This window comes from Brachyistius frenatus, unplaced genomic scaffold, assembly GCF_029030835.1.
Source record: "Brachyistius frenatus isolate BFR_SWC_R1_liver_20210118 unplaced genomic scaffold, ASM2903083v1 Contig_500, whole genome shotgun sequence".
Taxonomy (NCBI): Eukaryota; Metazoa; Chordata; class Actinopteri; family Embiotocidae; genus Brachyistius; species Brachyistius frenatus.
The window spans coordinates 82,164-102,500 of NW_027211099.1; the positions used below are offsets into that span (position 1 = coordinate 82,164).

A 20,337-nucleotide genomic window follows, 5' to 3' on the forward strand; every position below is an offset into this window, starting at 1 on the left:
ACTGTTTTACCAGTTTGTGATCAGAGCTATTTCTGATTTGTCAGCGGTGAAACTACTGAAAAACAAACCCAGATAGGTGAAACACACAAAGCTCGGTTTCCCCCGAGAGCTCCAGGTCAGCTGGAGAGACTCTGACTGTGCAGGCGGGCTAATAATCCCACATCTACATGAAATCATGTCTCTGCTTAAAGCGCTTCGACAGCCTCTCGCAACATGTGGTGAAACAGCTGGCGGCAGAGCGCCGGCTCTCCGAGGAAGAAATCAGACTCTCATCCGAAGTGGCGAGTGACACATAAACACTAGATAATTGTTTGCACATCACTTTATTCTGTATTTAAAACTGCATAATTCCCATAATGATAAATGAATGAGATTCTTCTCCATAATTCCCTCATAATTGCACATTAATACTTTTTATAGTAATGGACGCTTAACTTGTTTGATATTGAGGACAGTTGACTACTCAGATTTAATTGTGTGAACTGAACTAGTCTTTGCTTTCATACTTAACAAATATACCTTTTTTTTCTGCTGTAATTACAGTCTGTAAAAGGATTTCAGCATGTTGCTGATCTTCATGTGTGAAAAAGTCATTGAAACTAATAGAAAAATGGAAGACACTTTTTTGAAAGAACATTTTCCTGAATATATCACAAATATCACATTTTCCCTGATGCTTCCTAAAAAGTGAATTGACTGACTTCAGGGATCAGCCATTAATATCATCATTACATCTTCATAAAACTCCAGATCCATCTTTTCCTTGTTGATCTCTCAGCCTGCCTTTGGGTGAGTGTTTTGTGATGCAGAAACTAAAGGAAATTAATATAAAGTGAAATTCTGCTTGGAAACCAGCAATCTCTCCTAAAAAGATGTTAATAAACAGACTACCACATTGTAATATATCTTACAGATCATTTAAAGGCTCTAATATTGGCTTCAGGAGGAACATGTCTGAGGATCTGATCCCTTTAAAGAGTGAGGTCACGTTTCTACTTCTAGTTTTAAGAGGAAAACTCAGAAAGATTCTTGTATGAAAACGCAGGAGGTTCTCGTGGGACTTGAATCCAGGTCAGGAAGACGACGTGTGATTGTTGAGCTCCGGGACGAGGAAGACACGTGACACATGTCGGCGCATTAACATGTGAGCACACGCACGTATGTAGCTGAGCGTAGCGTGGAGACTGAATTCAGGTGGACACATTAAGAAAGGATCTTTGCAACTACAGGACCAAATAACAAAGATGCAGTTTGGTGAAGACGGAAAATGGTTTCTTTAAAAGAAAACTGAGATTGTGCTCAACTTCTCTCATCAAACCCAAAGTGAATAAAATGTGTCCATCAGTTCTCTCGGTGTTGTTAGCTAAAGTCACTCCTTCTTCTTAGTTTTCTGGAGGTCCATCTGAAAATAATCCCTCATTCATTAGAAAAGAAGATTCAAGAAGACCTGTTTTTGGGGGCGTGTCTGTTTGATTGACAGGCCTGTGGTGCAGTCAGGTTACAGCTATCGGTGGGCGGGACGTAGTATCGTCAGGTTTCCGATCAGATCGGTCAGATCCACCGCTGGCTCCTCCCCCAGCTCGTCCAAATATGGTCACTTCCTGCTCCGAACCGCTCCGAACTATCAAGATGGTGACGGACAGAATCTGAACTGGAGGATTCATAACGTTCACAAACCAACGATGACATCACTGATGGATGATGACATCACTGATGGTTGATGACATCACTGATGGATGCTGATTGGTCGTTACAAACTTCTCCGGTTCTTGTTCGATTTCTGCGACTGTAATCAACAAGTAGATTTAATTTAATTAGCAACCTTTAAGCTACTTAAGGGGAAAAAAATAGTGTCTGTTGAAAATTGATCTTATTACAGTATTGTAGTACATCTAAAAAGAAATTCATTGGAAATCATTCTGTAGACGTTTACATGTTTTAGATAAGAGACCAACGGCGGATATCAAATGGCAAAAATGAGCATCTAGAAATATTAACGGTGATCATGTTAAATTTTTTTGATCATTTATAATCCTTGTCGTACTGGTAGAGAAAATGATTTGTTCCTTTACCCTGGGAGACCTCAGCCAACCGGCCACGAGATTTCTCCATCGAGAATCTCAACTCTGACAGGCTCAGTAGAAGATAAGATCAGAGAGGACAGGAAGTGCTTGAGGGATGAATCATGTGACATCAGAAAGTCTGAGCCGAAAGAGAAAGAGATGTGTAATGCATTGAGTCAATGTCCACACGAGGTAAGTTTCCATGCTGTGTTGTGTGTTCGTCTGCAGCCTCTGAGGAGCAACACAGTTCAACATGTGTGTGCCGCAACATGAAGACATGAACGTGAAGACAGACCTCTGGACAGTTCATTCATGTCATTGTGTCTGTGAGTATTCAGGGAAACTTCAGTTCAGAAGGACACGAGGAGGTTTACAAGTATCTCAGAGAGACTCAGAGTTTGTGTACGAGACGATGTTGAACAATGAAGTCCTGTAAGAATCAATGCTCGTAAAGTAAAGCAGGTCAGATTGTAGATTCTTTCATGTGATTAAACTGGACCTAAAGTACATATTATAATATCAAAGGATGTAGGTTGTTGGTATAAACCTTTTATCAGCTGATTCATTTAGTCGTCGTTCTCCTTCTCTTCCGCTATCTGTTACTTTTTTTTACATCCCCATGGCAACAGGAACCAACAACCTCCAAGCTAGCGACACGCCGGAAATGGAAAATGTTGATAAAGTTTTTGGTATTTTGTTTGGACTTTGTTACCAGAGCTAAGAAATTCAAACGAACTGTTTTTCTCCCTTTAATCGAAATGTTATTGGTGCAGTCGGATGCGTCTTCAATGAGAGAACCAGCCAAACTGTACGGCTCACAGTTTCACACATTCGGCTACGAGGGATCATCCTGCCTGAGACGGCAACTTATTTCATTCAGGAAATTAAGACTCGGCCCGGTGTGGATTTACAGAGCCGAGCCTGGTCCCGAGCAGATTACTGCGAAAGTGGCTTCCTCTCCGAAACACAACACAACCACACACAACCTGCTACTGTAGATTCATTTGATACGGAGACAGCGAGAAACAGGATTGTTGTCTTCAGCTGTTTCCGTACAGGTCGATTAAAGCACCGGTGACACCTGGAATTAAGATCATTTAGACTGAAAACATAGTTTAGTTGATTGAAATGAAATAGAAATGACGTTTCTTTCTTTAAATATGAGCTTTGATCTCTTGGAGATTCGGCACATTCCCTGCAGTGCTTTTATTTTGATGCGTGTCGAGATGTGTCCGTATGGAGGAGATGCATTAAAGAAAGGGAAATACAAACAGAGAACACAGAAATAAGAGAGTCCCGGTCCTGGAAATATCAGGCCTACTTTGTCGAGATGTCATGATTGTTTTCTACATGAAAAGTCCATCTGCTCGTCCCAGAAGAGCGTCTCACTGCGCTCCGACAGCAACAACAGCGTATTCCCAGCGCAGCGGTCCTTATCTCCACTCAGGATCACACGTCTCCGTCACGTCGCAGCGTCGCAGCAGCGCAGCAGCGCAGCGCCGCGACGCGTCCGAGCAGCGGACACGCGTGCACACAGTGTCATCATTAGAGGACGCACTGAGTCATTATTAGTTTATTTCTTCCGATTTAGTTTCTTGGCAACAGCTTCAACAGGGTGGAAAGTGTTAGATACTCAAAGCGAGGATGTTTTCTCTCAGGTCCTGCCCCCTGATTACGCTGCAGGATAGTACGAGTCTCCTTCACGCTGCAGTCGTTCAGATCGCAGCACGTCGGGCCGCGGCTGCACCGCCGCTCGATAACAGCGTCGTAACTCGGCTTTCCACGTGCGCTCGCGTTCATTCCTTTCATTTCTCTCTCGTGTAACTCGTGCTCGCACAAACACAAAATTTAAAAACACGCGCACAACCAACCTAATCGGGATCCGTCCGACTTCCCGCCGCTCAGATCTGAAATCAGGAAACGCTCGTTGAGTTTGTGCTGCGGACACGATTTCAGCTGCGCAAATACTGGATTCTGCCAAACCGCTGAATAATCCAATCACATGTGAATTATTCACAATTTCAGAGCACGTTCTTTACTTTTAGCCATGAATAATGCATTTTCACTGCATGGCTTTACTGATACGTTTCATCGTTATTGTTCTCTCTGGCATGAATTCTGTCATGTGTGTCTCCGTGTTTAAATCCTTTGTATGACTCACGTTTGCTTGGCAGCGTCTACCTGCACATGGAGTTTAAAAATAGGCTTGTTTGTATCTCGAAGCTCATAAATCGATCTTATTATTTTGCTCACGCAGACGAGTCTTCAAATGTCAAGCCGGGCGTTGATGTCGGGATCCTTAAACTCCAGCACGTGTCCTTGTTAATGTGTCTTCTCCTGTCGCATTTAATCAGTTCAAATGAACATCGCTAAATATTCTGATCAGTTCACAGAGATGCTTTTTTATTTTTGACACAGAGACACTTTCATCCAGATTCCCCGTTCGGCTCTGGGAGATCACAGTCGGTTACTTTTCACTTTTTGCACGTTGGTTCCAGAAATTTCTGCGTTCCAAACCGGAGAATATTTCTGTTTGTGTGCGTTTGACATTCGCCCGGTGATGAGGATGCTTCGCCCGGGGACGCTCCCTCACCGGTGACTCATATTCAGCAGCGCAGACTGCTGTCGCGGTGACAGAAGTGGAGTCCCGTCCGTGAATTAATCAGCCGCCGGCCCCGAGGACACGACTTCCTGGATTGTCGTCGTAGAACTTAACACAACTCGGATCAACACACATTCAGGACGCTGCGGGCGAATGTTTCCGACATCACACCGGATGTTGACTGACGAAATGCTTTGGGGATATTTTAAGAAAGCAATGATACGCCTGAATATCTGCTGGTTAAACATGTATGTTGTCGGCTCTTCACACATGAATAAAGATGCTGAATTTAGCGAGCGTGTCATCACAAGGTCGTTGCTCTGCTCGCGGCGACCATCCGCCGGTTGGATAAACCACAGCGGGAAACCGTTCAAGGCTAAATACTTCAATCACATAAATATTTGTACATGCATATTCAGTCAAACGGACCAGATGGCGCCTCAGACGTCCCTCGGACTGTTTAAGATACGGGCTTTGGTTGTGAAATGCTTCGACGCCACGTGACCGGCTGCGTCTCCTTCCATCCCAGATCCGACCTGCCCGTCGTCGTCTCCGTGAAACACGACGCCGCTTCCTCGACTTCCTCGACTTCCTCGACGTGCGCGCACACCTCTGCCAACCCTCCCGACAGCCCGGCTGCGACCACAGATGGGGAAGACAGGACCTCGCCCCCGAGAGCGTCATGAAACTTCGCCTCCACACTTAACTCGATCTGCGCCCACGGAACGGCAGCTCGGCCGGCCTGCAGCCAGATCCGCCCCCAGATCTGCGATTGTCACACCGCAACGCCAGCAGCACGGCAACACGCTTCTCCGTTGTGACAGATTTAGACAGCACTCTGCGTTCTCGCCATCTGTCAGCTCGCCATGTTCCACCACGTCGTCATGGCGATAAGGCTCTTTGAACTAATGTTGTTACTTGTCCCGTCGCTGCCGTGCCTTTGGGGGGTGAAACGCACACGTCTGTACGAACCACCTGCCGCGCAGGTGGACGGGGGGGAAGGCCGGTTCACTCGGAGGTCGGCGTTAGTTACTTTAGATTCTGGACAAACCGGCCGCTCACAAAGGACAGACGCACTGAGCGGAGACGGTATCCAGCGGCAGCACAGAAAGGCCACGTAGTCTCATGGCCCAAATGCATAACTTTGTGCAATAACGTCGTGAGAGCTTGTCTGAACACATACACTTCTTCTGGTTTTCAAAAGGGCACAACTCAAATTTACTGCCATGATTAGATGCTCAGCAACCAGCCAGAAGAAAGAGCAGCAGAGAGATCGCCTCCCAACTGAACTTCATTACAATGCCGAGTTGTTCACGGTGAGAGAGGGAGCGGCGTCCTGCGGTGAAGCTACGACTGATGAGGAAGGTTCAGTGACAAGCTGGAGCGGACCTCAGACCTCAGGCTGGTAATAGTACATCCATAAATTACCACAAGACAAGGGCGCTCTCTGAGGAAGCCCAGATGCAGAGTTTTGCTAAAATTACCGCTCGTTTATCAAATCCTTTATTTCCAAACTGTCCTTTTCGCCAGGATTCCCTTTCTAGGTGCTCTGAATCCTCCTCTTGCATCATTTCCCAGGAGCTCTCCGCCTCTACGATGCATCACTGTACTGTACGCTAGGCAGGACTACAGTAAACAAAGATCTTTGTAGAGCTCCAGCACAAATGGGAATATTTAACTTAACCTACTTTTAAAAGTAGGATTTACTTGGTAGGACAAGGCATGAATTTCAAATGTTCGAATAGTCGCTAAAGTATAACAAAACCATTAGTATATGCGTCTATCAATCCTCCTTATTTCTAAGAAATAGATTATATATAAATGTGTTCGTAGCTTCTGGGTCTGAAAAATAAAGTGCCTTCAGCTGCAATACCAGCGAGTGCCACTAGAGGTCGTCTCCAAAAAGCCTCCGGCTCCATAGACTCCCATTCAACTTCTCTCATCAAATCCAAAGTGAATAAAATGTGTCCATCAGTTATCTCGGTGTTGTTAGCTAAAGTCACTCCTTCTTCTTAGTTTTCTGGAGGTCCATCTGAAAATAATCCCTCATTCATTAGAAAAGAAGATTCCTCTGCAGGTGAATCTGAGAGATTCAATTTCAGCTGTAAAACAAAAAGTTCTTATGGAACTCCTTCGAAAAAGAAATGAGGATGAGTTTCAGTCAAACAAATAGATTTTCAACACACTGGTTTAAACTTCTATATCTATAAAATATTGACCGGCAGTGAAACAGCTACTCCCTCTGATTAATTCACCACCTAGCCTGGCTTCACCACAGTGGTTTTTCCTGAATACAGCATGGTTTTTTTTGTATTGTTTTGATGAACTCCAGCTGCATGACGAGGTGCTGAACGTTTATTCTGCGCTGAACACTTAACATGCAGCAATTTTCTTTTCTTGTTTTATTTTTAAAAAAAAACAATTCCCGTCAATGACAGTTGAAAAATATTAGCACTGCGCTCGACGCTGTCACCAGCCGTCCAACCCCAGTGAAGGAGGGGCGGGACAAATGCGGTTAACCACCGACACCGCTCGCTGATTGGTCCGCCCTTCAGCGTGACTGCTAACGCTGACGCGAGTTCCCAGACGGATATCACGGAGAAGGAAAGTAGCGCTGCGAGCGACAGGCGGTTCAGCCCGGCTCGTCCGTAAGTAGCTGCTAACGGCAGACCGCCGCTGGCAGGGCTTCCTCCTCAATCTGTGGTTTATCTGTGATTTGAATCCAGTTATTATTTCTGGACGGGTAGAGCGCGTCTCTGTCTTCAACCAAGCAGATATGTGGGACACGAGGACGTGTCTCAGGGGAGGTGAACCGTGCTCTTCGTCTGAGGCCGCTGAGACGATGATGACTCTGACTTGATGCTTCACGGCATCTATATTTGTGGGTATTTACAAATCTCAGCTCCAAAGGACACACTATCTCCTTTCAAAATGACTTGCAATTACATTGATGTGGCAGCCATATTACAGCTTGAGATTCAGAAACCCAATTAGCAGAGCTTTCATCGCATCAGCTCGAGTGAGCCGAGAGGCGCCGCTGCTGTGAGTAATCATGCCGTCACTAGTCATCCTGTCAGCCCGTCCCGAGCAACATCTGGAGCACGTCTGCCTCCGACAGGACCGCCGCTGAAGTGTGAATTACCCGGAAAGAGAAAGAGATCCAGTAAATTAGATCAGCCGGGCGTGTGGGCGTGCAGGTAAACAGATCCTCCGTGCGGAACCGATACTCATTCAGTCCCCGTGTTAACATCTCGAACATGGTACTTAAGTCTAAATGGACACTTGTATGACAATCCATCACTCTCTCTCTCTCTCTCTCTCTCTCTCTCTCTGGCTGCCAACAGTCAAACACACCTTCGGTAACTAGAGTGGCGTTTGACGAGTCATTTCATGGCACAAAGCAAAGATGGGAATTCATTTTCATTTTACAAATACGAGGTGGTGACGTCGTCCTACCTGGATGGAGACGTCGCTGTAGGAGCCTCCGATGACGCCGGAGATCGCCAGGGGGACGTCGTCGTGGATGGCGTACGAGCCGTCGGGACACGTGTACTCGCTGTCGTCCACTTTGGTGAGGGACGCCCTGACGAACTCCAGAGACTGCTCCAGAGCGTAGGTGTCCTTGGAGCACGTGTCCAGTATGTGAGCTCCCAGTCTGATCCCGGGGAGGATGCGATCGTCCCTGTTGATGTCGTCTAAAGCCAGCAGCATGGCCTCCAGTCTCTGGATGCCTCTCTGAGCGTTGATCTTGCCACAGTCCTCCACGCCTTCGCCCTTCTGGTGCACCGGGAACAGGCCGCCCAGCATCAAGTCTCCGTCCAGCGTGATCTCCCTCTTGGCGTCGGTGTTAAAACCCACCACGGGCAAACCGTGGGCCGCCCGGGTCAGGAGAGACACGCACAGGCAGAGCAGGCTGAGGTGGGACAGCCGGAGGGGTCGGGGCGCAGGGCGCACCCCCGACTCAGGGGATTTCCCCAACGACATATCCCCGGGCGAAACGAGGGCAGCGTCCCGCCTGCGGTCTGGGGTCAGCGTCCGGTCGGCGTTCGACGAGGAAAAGAACAGGAAGGCGCAGCGGCACCGCCGGGTCTCAGAGCAGCACTGTTTTTATTCTCACAGAGGCCATTTACAGCATCATCGCCGTCCTCGCGGCCGTCTCTCCTCCAGAGTGTTTGTAGATTACAGCCTGCAGATCAAACACAGAAAGTCAGTCGCAGCTTTTTGAGCCCGAGCACAATGATGCCTTTGTCTCGCGGACGTCGTGTCTGGCAGGGACGGACGTCCCCTCTGGAAATATTTGCCATTGTCGGCGCAAGTTAGTTAATATTTGCATCCTTTATTGTTTATTATCTATTTATTGATGATTAATATGCAAGAAAGAAAAATAAAGACATTTGTTAAGTGTCATCATGCGTGATACGACTCATGGAGTAAACTTTGAGTAAAACATCTTCAGGTTTTTTTACAGAAATAACGAGGACGGTTCAGAACGTCTCTGTTATGTAAATTGATGATTGGAAGATGTATAAAATATGACGCTATTGAAGCGCTGGCAGCAGCTGGAGGACAAGAGTTCACATCAGAGCAGCGGTCAGCGAGGACGACACAAACATCCTCTAAATGCTTTTCTCCTGTTGGTTGTAAAGCTCCTTCTCTCCTCTTCCTCTCGTCTCATTGTCTTTGTGACCTCGTGTTACTTTTCTTCTTCAGCAGATGATTGTACAACTCTTTTATAATCCCATGTGCACATGCTCCTGTACACCGAAAGTCTGCAGAGATAACAAACCATGTCCCCGAGGAACATTTTGTCAAATCACATTAACTGCTCATGCAGTCGCATAAAAACACTATTTATGCACGAGAGAAAGAAAAAAAAACGCACGCATGAAAATAAAAGCTGATAAAGTATTCAAATCTATTTTGAGCGCACAAATTCATTTTGCCGCCAACGCGTTGATTTTATCGAGAGCTGCATAAAAATAGTCATCTGTAGTGTGTTGCATTATGTATTTTTGATACGTTGAGCGAAACTCCAAATTAACGTGAGAATTTCTTCTTCATAAAAGTGACTCGTACCGAGACAAACAGTCCTTTTAGGGGTTTATGAAAAACCTCAGTGTAGTCTATGTAACACACTAGATTTCCTGTGTTAGGTTTAGTCCTGTCTTTAGGTCGCTCTGGGAGTGAATGAAACACGGAAAATGTTTGCAGTTTAAAACAAGGAACTGAACTGCAATTTATTATAGTTATTAACACGCACAGAAAATCAAGGGAACAGCATAAAAGAAAAATAACAAATTCAAATAATAACCCCGATACTGGTATTTCTCTCACAGTCAGTCAGTTTCAGTCTCTTGTCTTTCAGTCTACTACCCGGTAGTTTATGTCTGGAGGCTCTCAGACTAACTCTGATCTCAATCTTTTGCTCCTCGGTGCTCCTGCAGGAGAATCCAAGAAGCCCAAAGATGATCAGGGGTCACAGGGTCACTCAGCTCCAGCTCTGTGGAGGTTTCTGGGGATCGCTGTCTCCATCACAGATCCACACAGAAAAACAATCTGCATACAGCAGAATTTAATACGATGTCACTACTGTAATTTATAAACTCTATTGTTGGTGTAACAGTAAATGACCAGTAATATAGTATTACACATACACACACATATATATATAATATTCACTGTGGTCAATATTAACATAGCACCATATCTCACACACACATGTCCTCATGTCTCAGTGACATCTGTCACTTAAACCTAACAGACATTATTTAAACGTCCACCGTTGCTAAGCAACACACTCAACAGCTGTTCTCAATCTGACCGTTAACTTCTGGCGCTGAAACAAGAACATGACGTCATCGTTCCCGCTCGGTTCAACAGGCGCTTAGCTAGCGCTTAGCTAGCCCCGTCGGTCACATGTAGCTCCACAACCACAGATATCAACCCCGTAAAATCATATTCATCAACTAATTAATCTTTATCTCCGACTGGTTGTTGTTCTCTTCTCTCCTGATCGGTATCTTTAACCCAACTAACAACTAAACAACGGTCCTCCTTTGTAGCTCTGCAGCAACGAAGAACTTCTTCCTCCGGAGTCGGTCTGGTTAACGACCAAATAAATAAAGATCCTCAACAGCAGAGAGCAGAAACCAACCGATGAGATCTTCATGGAGATGATGACCTGCTGATGGAGACGTGGAGGCTCTTCTTCGGGAGAAGGCTTTGATCTCCCGACGTGCACCACAGCGCCCCTCTGGTGAACGTCGGTATTGCATGTGTGAGTTAACCCTTTAGTTTCTGGTAAAACTAACGTGGGTTACATCAGTTTTGGTGAGAAAATCTGCCTTTAAGTTATGAATGATTATAAATTCCCTGCATGTGTTTATTTAAAGAGTCAGTAACTCTATTGATCTGCCACCAGTCAGAGTCTCTGAGTGACAGGAGAGGAAACGACAAGTGCAGCTCGTGTGCCGCCACATTGCTACAAAACTTGGACAGTTTGTACTTTCGGAGCAGCGACTCCAAGTCTGATGTAAATAGTTCAGCAGTTTGGAAATCCTTTCTAACAGAGAGTGGGACAAGAAAAGTGGTTCCCACCTCATATCCATCTATTAAATATGAAGCAACGGTCTGGAGATGATAAACCAAGTTAAGCACAAAGACTGACAGCGGCGGGACGTAACTACGGTACTAATCAAGGTACTTTTACTTTACATGACTGTTTCCATTTGATGCTACTTTATTATTTCTCGCCACGATGTTTTTCCGACAGCTTGAGTTACCTTTCAGATGAAGATTTGACACAAAGGATAATTTGAAAAGCTTTTAAAATACAACACATTGTCACAGATTAAATGTTTGTTTAATACCTTTATCGCGTCTCACCAAACTGGGAATTTGCCCTTTAAACTTTTTCTGATGGTTTTAGTTAAACAAACGTTCAAATTATCCAACATCTCACCAAAAATGTGAATTGGAGAAAAATAAATCAAAAAAATTAAAATCAGAACTTTGTTTTTTCTTCTTTCCTCTTCCAGTAATCAGCTGATGACTCCTCGCATTCATCTGCTGCTGTCGCTGTATAACAGACCGTCTGTGACTGTAAGATAGAACACAAAGGCTGAATCTGCTGTCAGGATAAGAGCTTTACATGCTGTTTACTTCATATTAATCCAACACAGACTGTATGCACAAAAACAAAGTTCAGTCTCTTACAGCTGGAAGTGTGTAAAAAAAACTCATTTAACATACAGTATTCCTCATTTTAATGATAAGATAATAACAATAAGATAATGATAAGACCACATTTCCCACAAACTCCTGATGATTGTTTACAATTAGACCGACAAACAGATGTGAGATAAATGTATAAAAGGTCCACAGCTGCAAACTGACAGCTGTTGTGGTGTTGAAGGAGAGTCGTACCAGCGTAACGAGCGTCCAATGAGTGGGCAGGTATCAATACGCAAATATCCGTTTCAGGCGTTTCCGTCTGAGAGGAAACGGGGCTCACATGTGTGCGTTCACTTCCACAGTGATTAACATTTATGAAGCAGCAGCAGTGGCTTTATAAATCTGTGTAAAAGAATGTGTTTGCATATTTCTGTTTTTGTGCGTACACTTGATTTTAGTCGTTAATCTGCGGCGAGTTTTTTTGCCTTTCATCACCAGTGTCGGTCGCCACAAACCCCAGAGGCTTAATTAAGGCGAGTGTTGAGTGCAGGAGAACTTTATCAGAGTCAATTATTGAGCCACAATGATCTGTCTCGTATCCTCTGTCTCAACAAGTTAAGTAGGCTGACAAGTAGTAATTAACTGTATTGAAGGGAGATTATGAAAACAAAGCAGGGCGATATTAATACTCATATTTCTTTCTCTCTGTTTCAAAATGCTGACTTACCTTTAAAAACAACATAAAGCTGTGAAACAGGAGTCAGACTGCAGACCACGTTCTTTGTTTTGTTTTTTCTCTCTCTATCCTCTGTCTCTCTCTCTCACCGTTGTTTCCATGGAAACTTGCCAGTAGATGGAGAGGGTTGAGAGAAAGTGGAAGACAGACCAGGACAAGTGGGGCAGTCTGATCATGCATGGTGCTCGGCCTTGTGGGAGAACTGGGAAGAAGCCTGCACTGTGAGCTGACCTCACCGATCAGATTCCAGCCGCAGCGTTTCATGTTTTTTCCTTTTAAACTGCAGCACGCCCCGAACGAAACAAACAAGAGTCTGTTTCAGACCGCTGATGGGTGCAGCTCCCGCTTTAATATCTTACCTCTGATGGAGCCGTATTATTCTGCAACTGTTTGATAAAGAATCACTCACAGCCTTAAAGATGCAAACGCATCTTTTAAAAAGAAATAAGAAGTGACATCAAGCAGCGTGTTTCAGCAACCGTCACTGAAACTTAAAAGATCCTTTTTCTTTTGCCACAAAAGTGAAACTGCAACAGCCTGCACATGTGGGCCGAGTCACAACCGCTTCCCGTGCAGACGACTGTTGGACGTGGTAATGTCTGCAGGGTGTGTTCTGGCTGCAGCATGTGAAACACGAGTCCTAAAATCCCACATGGCAGATTTAAAGGAAACATCAGGCTGTAAGATCGCTAAATGTCCTTATTTTGACTTGAATTCTGCAGCATCACTGGTGAAGCACGCAAGCACTCGATCTCGAGAGGGAATTGTGACAAAAGGATTTGTGGCGGACACGTTGTCAGTCTCCTCCCCGATCCTGCACTCCCACCGGAGGCCTGCGTCTCACCAGAGGACGCCATCTTTCTGTCTCTGTCTCCACACTCGTGTGTCCGAACGAGACTCCTTCTGGAAAACTGGTCTTTAACTATCCTGTCGATGCAAAGTTAGGAGCGGGAAAGGTTGGTCATCTCCAGCTCGTCTACATAAAATACCTTCAGACGAAACAATTCATGTGCGAGTGCATCCTCAGGTTCAGACATTAACACTGAGGAGTTATCATTTTAAACCACTCTCATGTCTGTATTGTAAATATGACTTTACGACTTTGGGTTTCCTCGAACCAGTGGATCTTTGTTGCTGCTGAACAACACTATTTGTAGCTGAATACTAGAGCCGTATAATGCAACTCCAAAGTAGTGTGTGCATGCATAAGTGACAGATGCTAAGAGCAATATTTAGACTTTTGGATGTAATATCCCACCCAGGATTCTGTCTACACATTAACTTCAAAGACGAGCGGTGCCTCTCGTTTCTTCGCTCCCCTCCTCTAGCCTGCCATCTCGTTTCCCTCGTCACCAGATGGCCTTTTTAATTCAAGAGCGTAAAGCCTGCCAGCCTCTCACACTTCAAACCAGACTGTGTGAAGGAATGGGGGGAGTGGATGGTGGTGGTGGTGGTGGTGGTGGGGTTGATAAAATACAAGAAAGGATAGCAGATGTGAGAGGGCAGAGAAAAAAATAATAATAATCATAAAAAGAGGAGTGGATGGCCGTGTGGGCAGCAGAGGGATGAGGGAGGCGTTTGAGAAAGATGCCATCCACACTGATTTTTAAATGACACTCATTTGGCCCCAGGAGTAGAGTGCAGCATTAATATGCTAATAACCCCTTCCCCCTCCCACATCCATCGATGGGGAGGGGCCCCACCACCCCCAGAGTGGAGGTCATCTGCTGTATATGCAGCCCAGAGCCTGAATGGGCAGGTTGAAGGTCCCCAGTGGAACGACTCGCTGAGAGGAAGCGAAGGTAATGGAAGTCAGGCTTCCCTCAAAATCACATTTCCAGCTGACAAAGAGGATGGGAGGGGGGAGGGGGGAGGGGCTGTTAATGGGGAAGAGTGCACACATACATATACAAACAGTGAATGAGGCTCAAGATGGGATCACCTGTGACAAATGAAACTCTGTCATAGGCTGCAGTTGAATATTTTCATTTCGTGACGCTGTATTTTCCTCCGTTGTCCAAAATCACTAATTTCTCGTTCCTTCATTTAGATGAACACAGACACTGTTGTCTATGTTGGGTCAGTTCCACCTTCTTCTGCACTTAAAATCCTCCAGCGTACCGAAAAGGACGTGTTATTCCGTCGCCTAAAACTGTCCCCAACAAATGCAGTTTGATTAATATTATAGTTCCCAGCTGTTTAAGGAAATAACTTGAAGTGGAGCTGCTGTTTATGTTTGTGGCGCGTGATGTTTTTTAGGATTAGTAGCAAATGACACCAAAGTGACTCGTGGAAGAAAATGTATTTATTTTATATTTAATGAGAAGTTGAATTGGCGTCTATGGAGCCAACCCCTGGTGGCACTCGGTGGTATTACAGTTTAAGGCACTTCCGGAAGCTACTTCACCCTTAAGATACTTAAACTCCTTGACTCGGGGCAGGTATTCAGTCCCAGCCTGGAGGACGTGTTACCACCTCAGACACGTCCACTTTCAAATATATCGTCTGTAGTTTGTTTTCCGTGTGAAGCGAACATATTAGTATTGAATTATTTTAACTGATGCAGTTTAACGTACGTGATGTAGCTTAAGTAACAAACCTAGTTATTTTTGTGACTTTTTTCCGTAACCTAACCAAACTGTGACTTTTTAACCGTGTAAACTACTGTTACCATGATGATGAAGCTCCAGTATGTCCTTTCGTTTATTGTCTCCAACGTTCAAATTACCTATGTTGTCATTTAAGTGCGAAAAAGTGTTGATCTCATTTTGTGAGTTGACATATTGTGTAGAAAGGCATTTTTTTAGGAGGACGTCCTGCATGGAGCTAATGTTGTGTTTTGTTACAGTTTATTTCTACTTGGAGAGAAAAAACAGCTTTAGTTTATTTAATCTGAAAAAAAAAAAAATTCTCGAGGTTTTCTACCCCAAATTTTAAAGACAGATGACACTAATATTATTGATGCAATCTAGTGATGACACATGAATATTTACAGAATACCTATCTGAGTTATATCTGAACACAAACCCAGTATTTGAGTCCAGTTCGATTAATGTTGCAGGAAAGACCGACAACATCCATAAAACGCGCTGTTACGTCATTAAAACGAAGAAATGTCTCCTTTCCAGAAAGGACGTTTCTTCAACTATCAATTAAAGATGGTGGAGGACATTGAAGTTTGAATATGAGCCAAAGAGATTTGAAGACATTGTCTGAAGAGGCTGCGACCGTTAAGAAGACGTGAATCGATTGAGAGGACATCTGCATTCATAACGCCTGGCTGAGTGAGGCTGAGTCTCACATTTACTTCATTATAATCTGCGTATGTTGATGTGCTTCTGTTTAACAAACCGCTCGCTCCGTCTTCCAGAGCTGACTGCGTCATCCATCTCCTCTCGCTCCACCTGAAGGGGGGATTCCCTCCCTCGTACTGGGCGGTCCCGTCGCCTCCCAGGAGCCCCGTTCTGCCTCCCTCATCAAACATTCATCCGCTCTCCTTGTCTGTCAGAGATCATTATTGCCACGTCTGCAATTGGCCTGAGCACCGTGATGGATGTTTGGTGCTTTTGTTCCACAGGTTTTTATTGTAGCTTTGCATTATTCACCATCACAGCACCACACGGTTAAAGGAAAGTGGGCTGAAACACCAAAGGCTTTTTTTCCTTTGAGTGATATCATTCGAAGTGCTCGTTCTGGACCAGGAAGTCATATCAGTGATGGAATTTAAGCTGCATTATTTTACATGTGACATCATTTGTACATTTTAAAGTCAGAGCAACCAAGTTTGCTTTTTTTTAAATTGAGTTATTGCCAACAGTCAAAATAAAACCTAAAGACCAAGTTGTGATATTGCGGGAATACCACCAGGCAAGATTACAGTGATATTTCCCTCTTTATTGTGTTCCTTTTTAATTTATTCATTTTACTTTGATTCAACTTTCCAGTAACAAATAAATATGGAAACCTGTCCTTGACTTGTGCTTTTTAAACCCTAGTTTTTAATCCAAAGTGTTTCTCTAGAACATTAAATAATTACGACTAAATAAATCATCCTTCATGTTGTGTGTGTGCTGCATCCAATACAATTAGCAAATCAAGCAAGTCCACAGCTGTCGTCAGATTTAGACCCAAAGCTTGGTAAGACCTGATTAGTGCACTGAAGTACATGACATCACATTTTTTCGCACCACCTAATTCAAATGAGCGAATACAGACAAATACAGAAATTTGTAAATCTTGCATGTGAAATAACCAACATTGCTCCAACATTGGCAAAAAACATAAAAATAAAAAACAAATATTAAATCCAGCCAGTTCAAACACCTGAACGTCCATTCAAAGACTGATCCAACAACAACAAAGCAACTGTAAAGTCTAGAAGTCAACTACCAACCGGACATGACTGCAGAATCTGGATAAAATCAGGTGTTTCAGTTTTAATATTTAAATGCATATTTCCGTTCTGATTAAAACGCTGCAGATTTATTCCTTCAAGATGGTAAAAAAAGATTCAAATGAAATAATCTGAGAAATCCTGAGGAATTGTTGCGACCACCAGCCGAACACAGTGCCACTGCTTTAATACGTTAACTCAGCTGCCATCACTTTTGTTTTACTGAAGCAGAGAGGTCAGCTGGCCTGACCCCCCATCCCCCACTGGAACCCCCACCCCCTACCCACCCCCCCCCCACACACACACACACGCCCCACCCCCCTCCTCCACCGACCATTTGTACAAACAGACTCTATCTTTGTGAACGTGAACATCTCCTGAACAGAGGAGGAAACCAGACTTCCAGTTTTCATCCACAGATGTAAAACAAATCCTTTTTAAATGCTTTTGCATTACTGAAGTCAGGATTTATTTCAGAGGAATTAATGAGGGTTCATTATCACTCACCATGTTGTGCAGCTGACCTAGGACTCACCTACAAACCTCTCACTCAGGCAGTGCAGCAGTTCATTTCAACCTGAGAGTCGTGCGCACATCATTAATTAACTGGAAGCTTCTCCATGAATGAGATTTTTGGCATGATGGCACAATAAATATTGGAATTTATTTAATTGGAAATGTACCCAGAACGCATCATTAAAACATCAATTACAGTCATTGTTTGCATCTAAAATCAGAGCCAAGACTGTTTTCTGTCACTTGTGATCCTTCATGGTCACTCAGCCTTCATCATGTGCACTTGCCTTATTAAGAGTGTTGCAGATCAGCTTCCCAAATACAAATCAGTGCATAAACACCTCCATTAACAGGAGTGTGGCGAGATATTTAATATTTCATTTAACAGATGTTGTGGGTATCAGGTGCACGATATAGACGAGACTTCACATGGACGATACTGGCAGACGTCCAGCCCCCTGCATGCTTGTGTGTATGTGTGTGTGTGTTTGCATGACCATGAGGAAGCTGTTAATCTGTCCTTTTTGATTGGACCGGCGTGCTTCATCATACAGGACTTTAATCACTGATGGCTTCCCCTGTGGATGGTAAAAGGTTTGAGTGATGATGAAGTAACAAGGCAGATGTCTCTTAACTTGAAACTGAGAAAAGTTTTGTTGTGCTGCGTTATCGGTCCTATCGATGCATCCTTGTGGCAGCTTTTCCTAGAAAGAGGCTTCCCAGAGAACCTTGTTGTCATAAAACAGAGTTTTTCTTTCTCTTGGCAGATAATGAAAACATTTTCCATTTTTTTGTACCTGCTGCTGCCCCGCTCTGGTCGCCCAGCACCCACAGTAATTACAGTCATCATGGATTCCTGTCCCCGTGTTACACATTGGCAGAGAGTCCACTCAGGATCGCGTCCAAAGTAACAGGTGAAGCACACAGGACGGAGCTGAGAGGTAGGACACGCTTTGTGTCTGGACTCAGATGATGGTAGCGGAGCATGTTCTTCTTCAGTCAGTCGTGACCTGAATAATTCATAGTGATCAACATCTTCAGCCGTGAGTGCAGGGCTAACAGACCATTCTGTTTACTGTGCAAGCTGGTTACGTAAGAACATTCAGAAACATCCATCTGATGGTCCATGAAACAGCTTCCTAATTATTCTATTATTTTTGGGATAAAATAAATCTTTGTGTTGGCTGAACTGATTACACTGCACACTGAAGCTTCTTTTTAATGTGTTTTATCTGCTGAATCTGCAGCTCAGATGCCCCTGGGACTGCAGGAAGCATCCACAGTACATTCTGCTTCCCTTGATGACTTTGTCCAGTATTAACGATGCAGCCTCAACATTTCTGCACCTGTGGGTGTTCAGTCCTATTCCTCATGTGTTTCAAAATGTATTTTAAACTCAGGATGAACAAGGAGTTACTCACACATGGAGTATCTCGCTGTTCATCAGTGTAAGCACGATTTAAATGTCTGTTTTAATTCAACAGCAAAACATGTTACATTTTCTAAGACAGGAGACTCCAACTCCAGAAAATACAAACAGAACAAGATCATCGTCCTCCCTCGAACACTCTGTGGCACACAAACTAATTCTGATGAAGTTTTTAACTGTTAAACGGACCTTTCTCTAATGTTCCACACTTTTTATCGAACAAGTGATTTTCCAAATGAGCGAGATAAGGAGAGATGTCTGTTGGTGTGAAGCACTGCAGCGTCTGTTTAGTAGTTCCTCAGCAGCCTCGCACATTTGGAAGGTTGTGCAGCTTGTATGGCTTCAGCCGGGGATGTAATGGTAAACAAAAAGGAGGTAAAACGTGCTCCTCGTATTATAAACAATCACGATAAAAGAATCATCACATCGCCAGAAAAGCGTAAATTACGCACAAATTGACGCCTTTTTCAGAACTAAATGATGCAAACTCCAGACATTTGATCAACATTAGGTCAGCTCCCAACAAAGTCCAGCCTGAATGAGCGGACTTAGTTTACCTTCTCTACAAACCAGCTGGTAAAGTTCAGAAAAATGCACCGTGAAGCCTTCAGCGTTTCTTCTTACCTGCTGCAGGGTTCCTCAGTTTCCAGCGCTGCCGTGCAGTGAACGCACCGTGTGCTCCAACGCATATCCTCCGCACTGCTTTTAAGCCTGAAACGAGCGTGGCTGGGGACGACAGTGGAGCTGGATGGATGGACGGATGGACGGACCGATGGATGGACGGACGGATGGATGGACGGATGGATGAAGCAGGCGACTGTCGCTGCCTGAAGTTTGAGCCGCGTGCCAGGAGCTGGCCGTGGTGCTGAACAAGCCGAGCCGCGCAAAGAGGATTCCTGGAGGTCCGATCCTGTCAGCAGCGGTTTAAAAGTCACACTCCCTCAACACGCCGGGAAACAAACGCAACATGACGCCCACTTCATTGTTCTCGCCTAAAAAAGGCGTTCACGCTCTCGAGCCTCAAGTGTGATGGACATAAACAGGAAAATTTAAAAAAAAGATGGTGAGCCTGGTTTAATGACAGAGGATCTAATTTAGCGCGGGAGACAAAGTTTGAAGTCTACCTGTTGGTGGACAAATTTCTCAGTGACTGGCAGCAATGTTTTAATGTATCAGCTGATGAGCGCGCGGTCGCTGTGGCTCGGCTCTCCAACCTGCACGAGACAGCCTCAACTCTCAGAAGGTTTAGAACAAAGACAGGAGGAGCAGTCCCGGAGACATCTGCCTCTAAATGAACATCATGTCATCTCCACTCTGCGGTTTCTCTTTCCCGTTTGGAGAACTGTTGGATGACACGTGAATATTAGCGGGGGGGGGGAGAAATCGCCCCCTATTTGTTCACGTGCTCCGCAGGGGGTCGTAAAA

At 44.6% G+C, this 20,337-nt stretch overlaps 1 protein-coding gene across 2 annotated transcripts in view; it reads right to left on the reverse strand.

Moving 5' to 3' along the window:
• grm2a (glutamate receptor, metabotropic 2a) overlaps positions 1–20,337 on the reverse strand; it is a 33,067-nt gene that overhangs the window by 12,666 nt on the left and 64 nt on the right. The window contains exons 1-2 of one of the 2 annotated variants that reach the window (XM_069687901.1): positions 19,537–20,337; positions 8,122–8,851 (exon numbers count right to left, since the gene is read on the reverse strand). The exon at positions 19,537–20,337 is cut by the window's right edge and continues 64 nt beyond it. In XM_069687901.1, coding sequence (XP_069544002.1) covers positions 8,122–8,649 — 528 coding nt within the window. In that variant the 5' untranslated portion in view covers positions 8,650–8,851; positions 19,537–20,337. The remainder of the gene's footprint in view (positions 1–8,121; positions 8,852–19,536) is intronic. The other variant, XM_069687902.1, reaches the window with a different exon arrangement.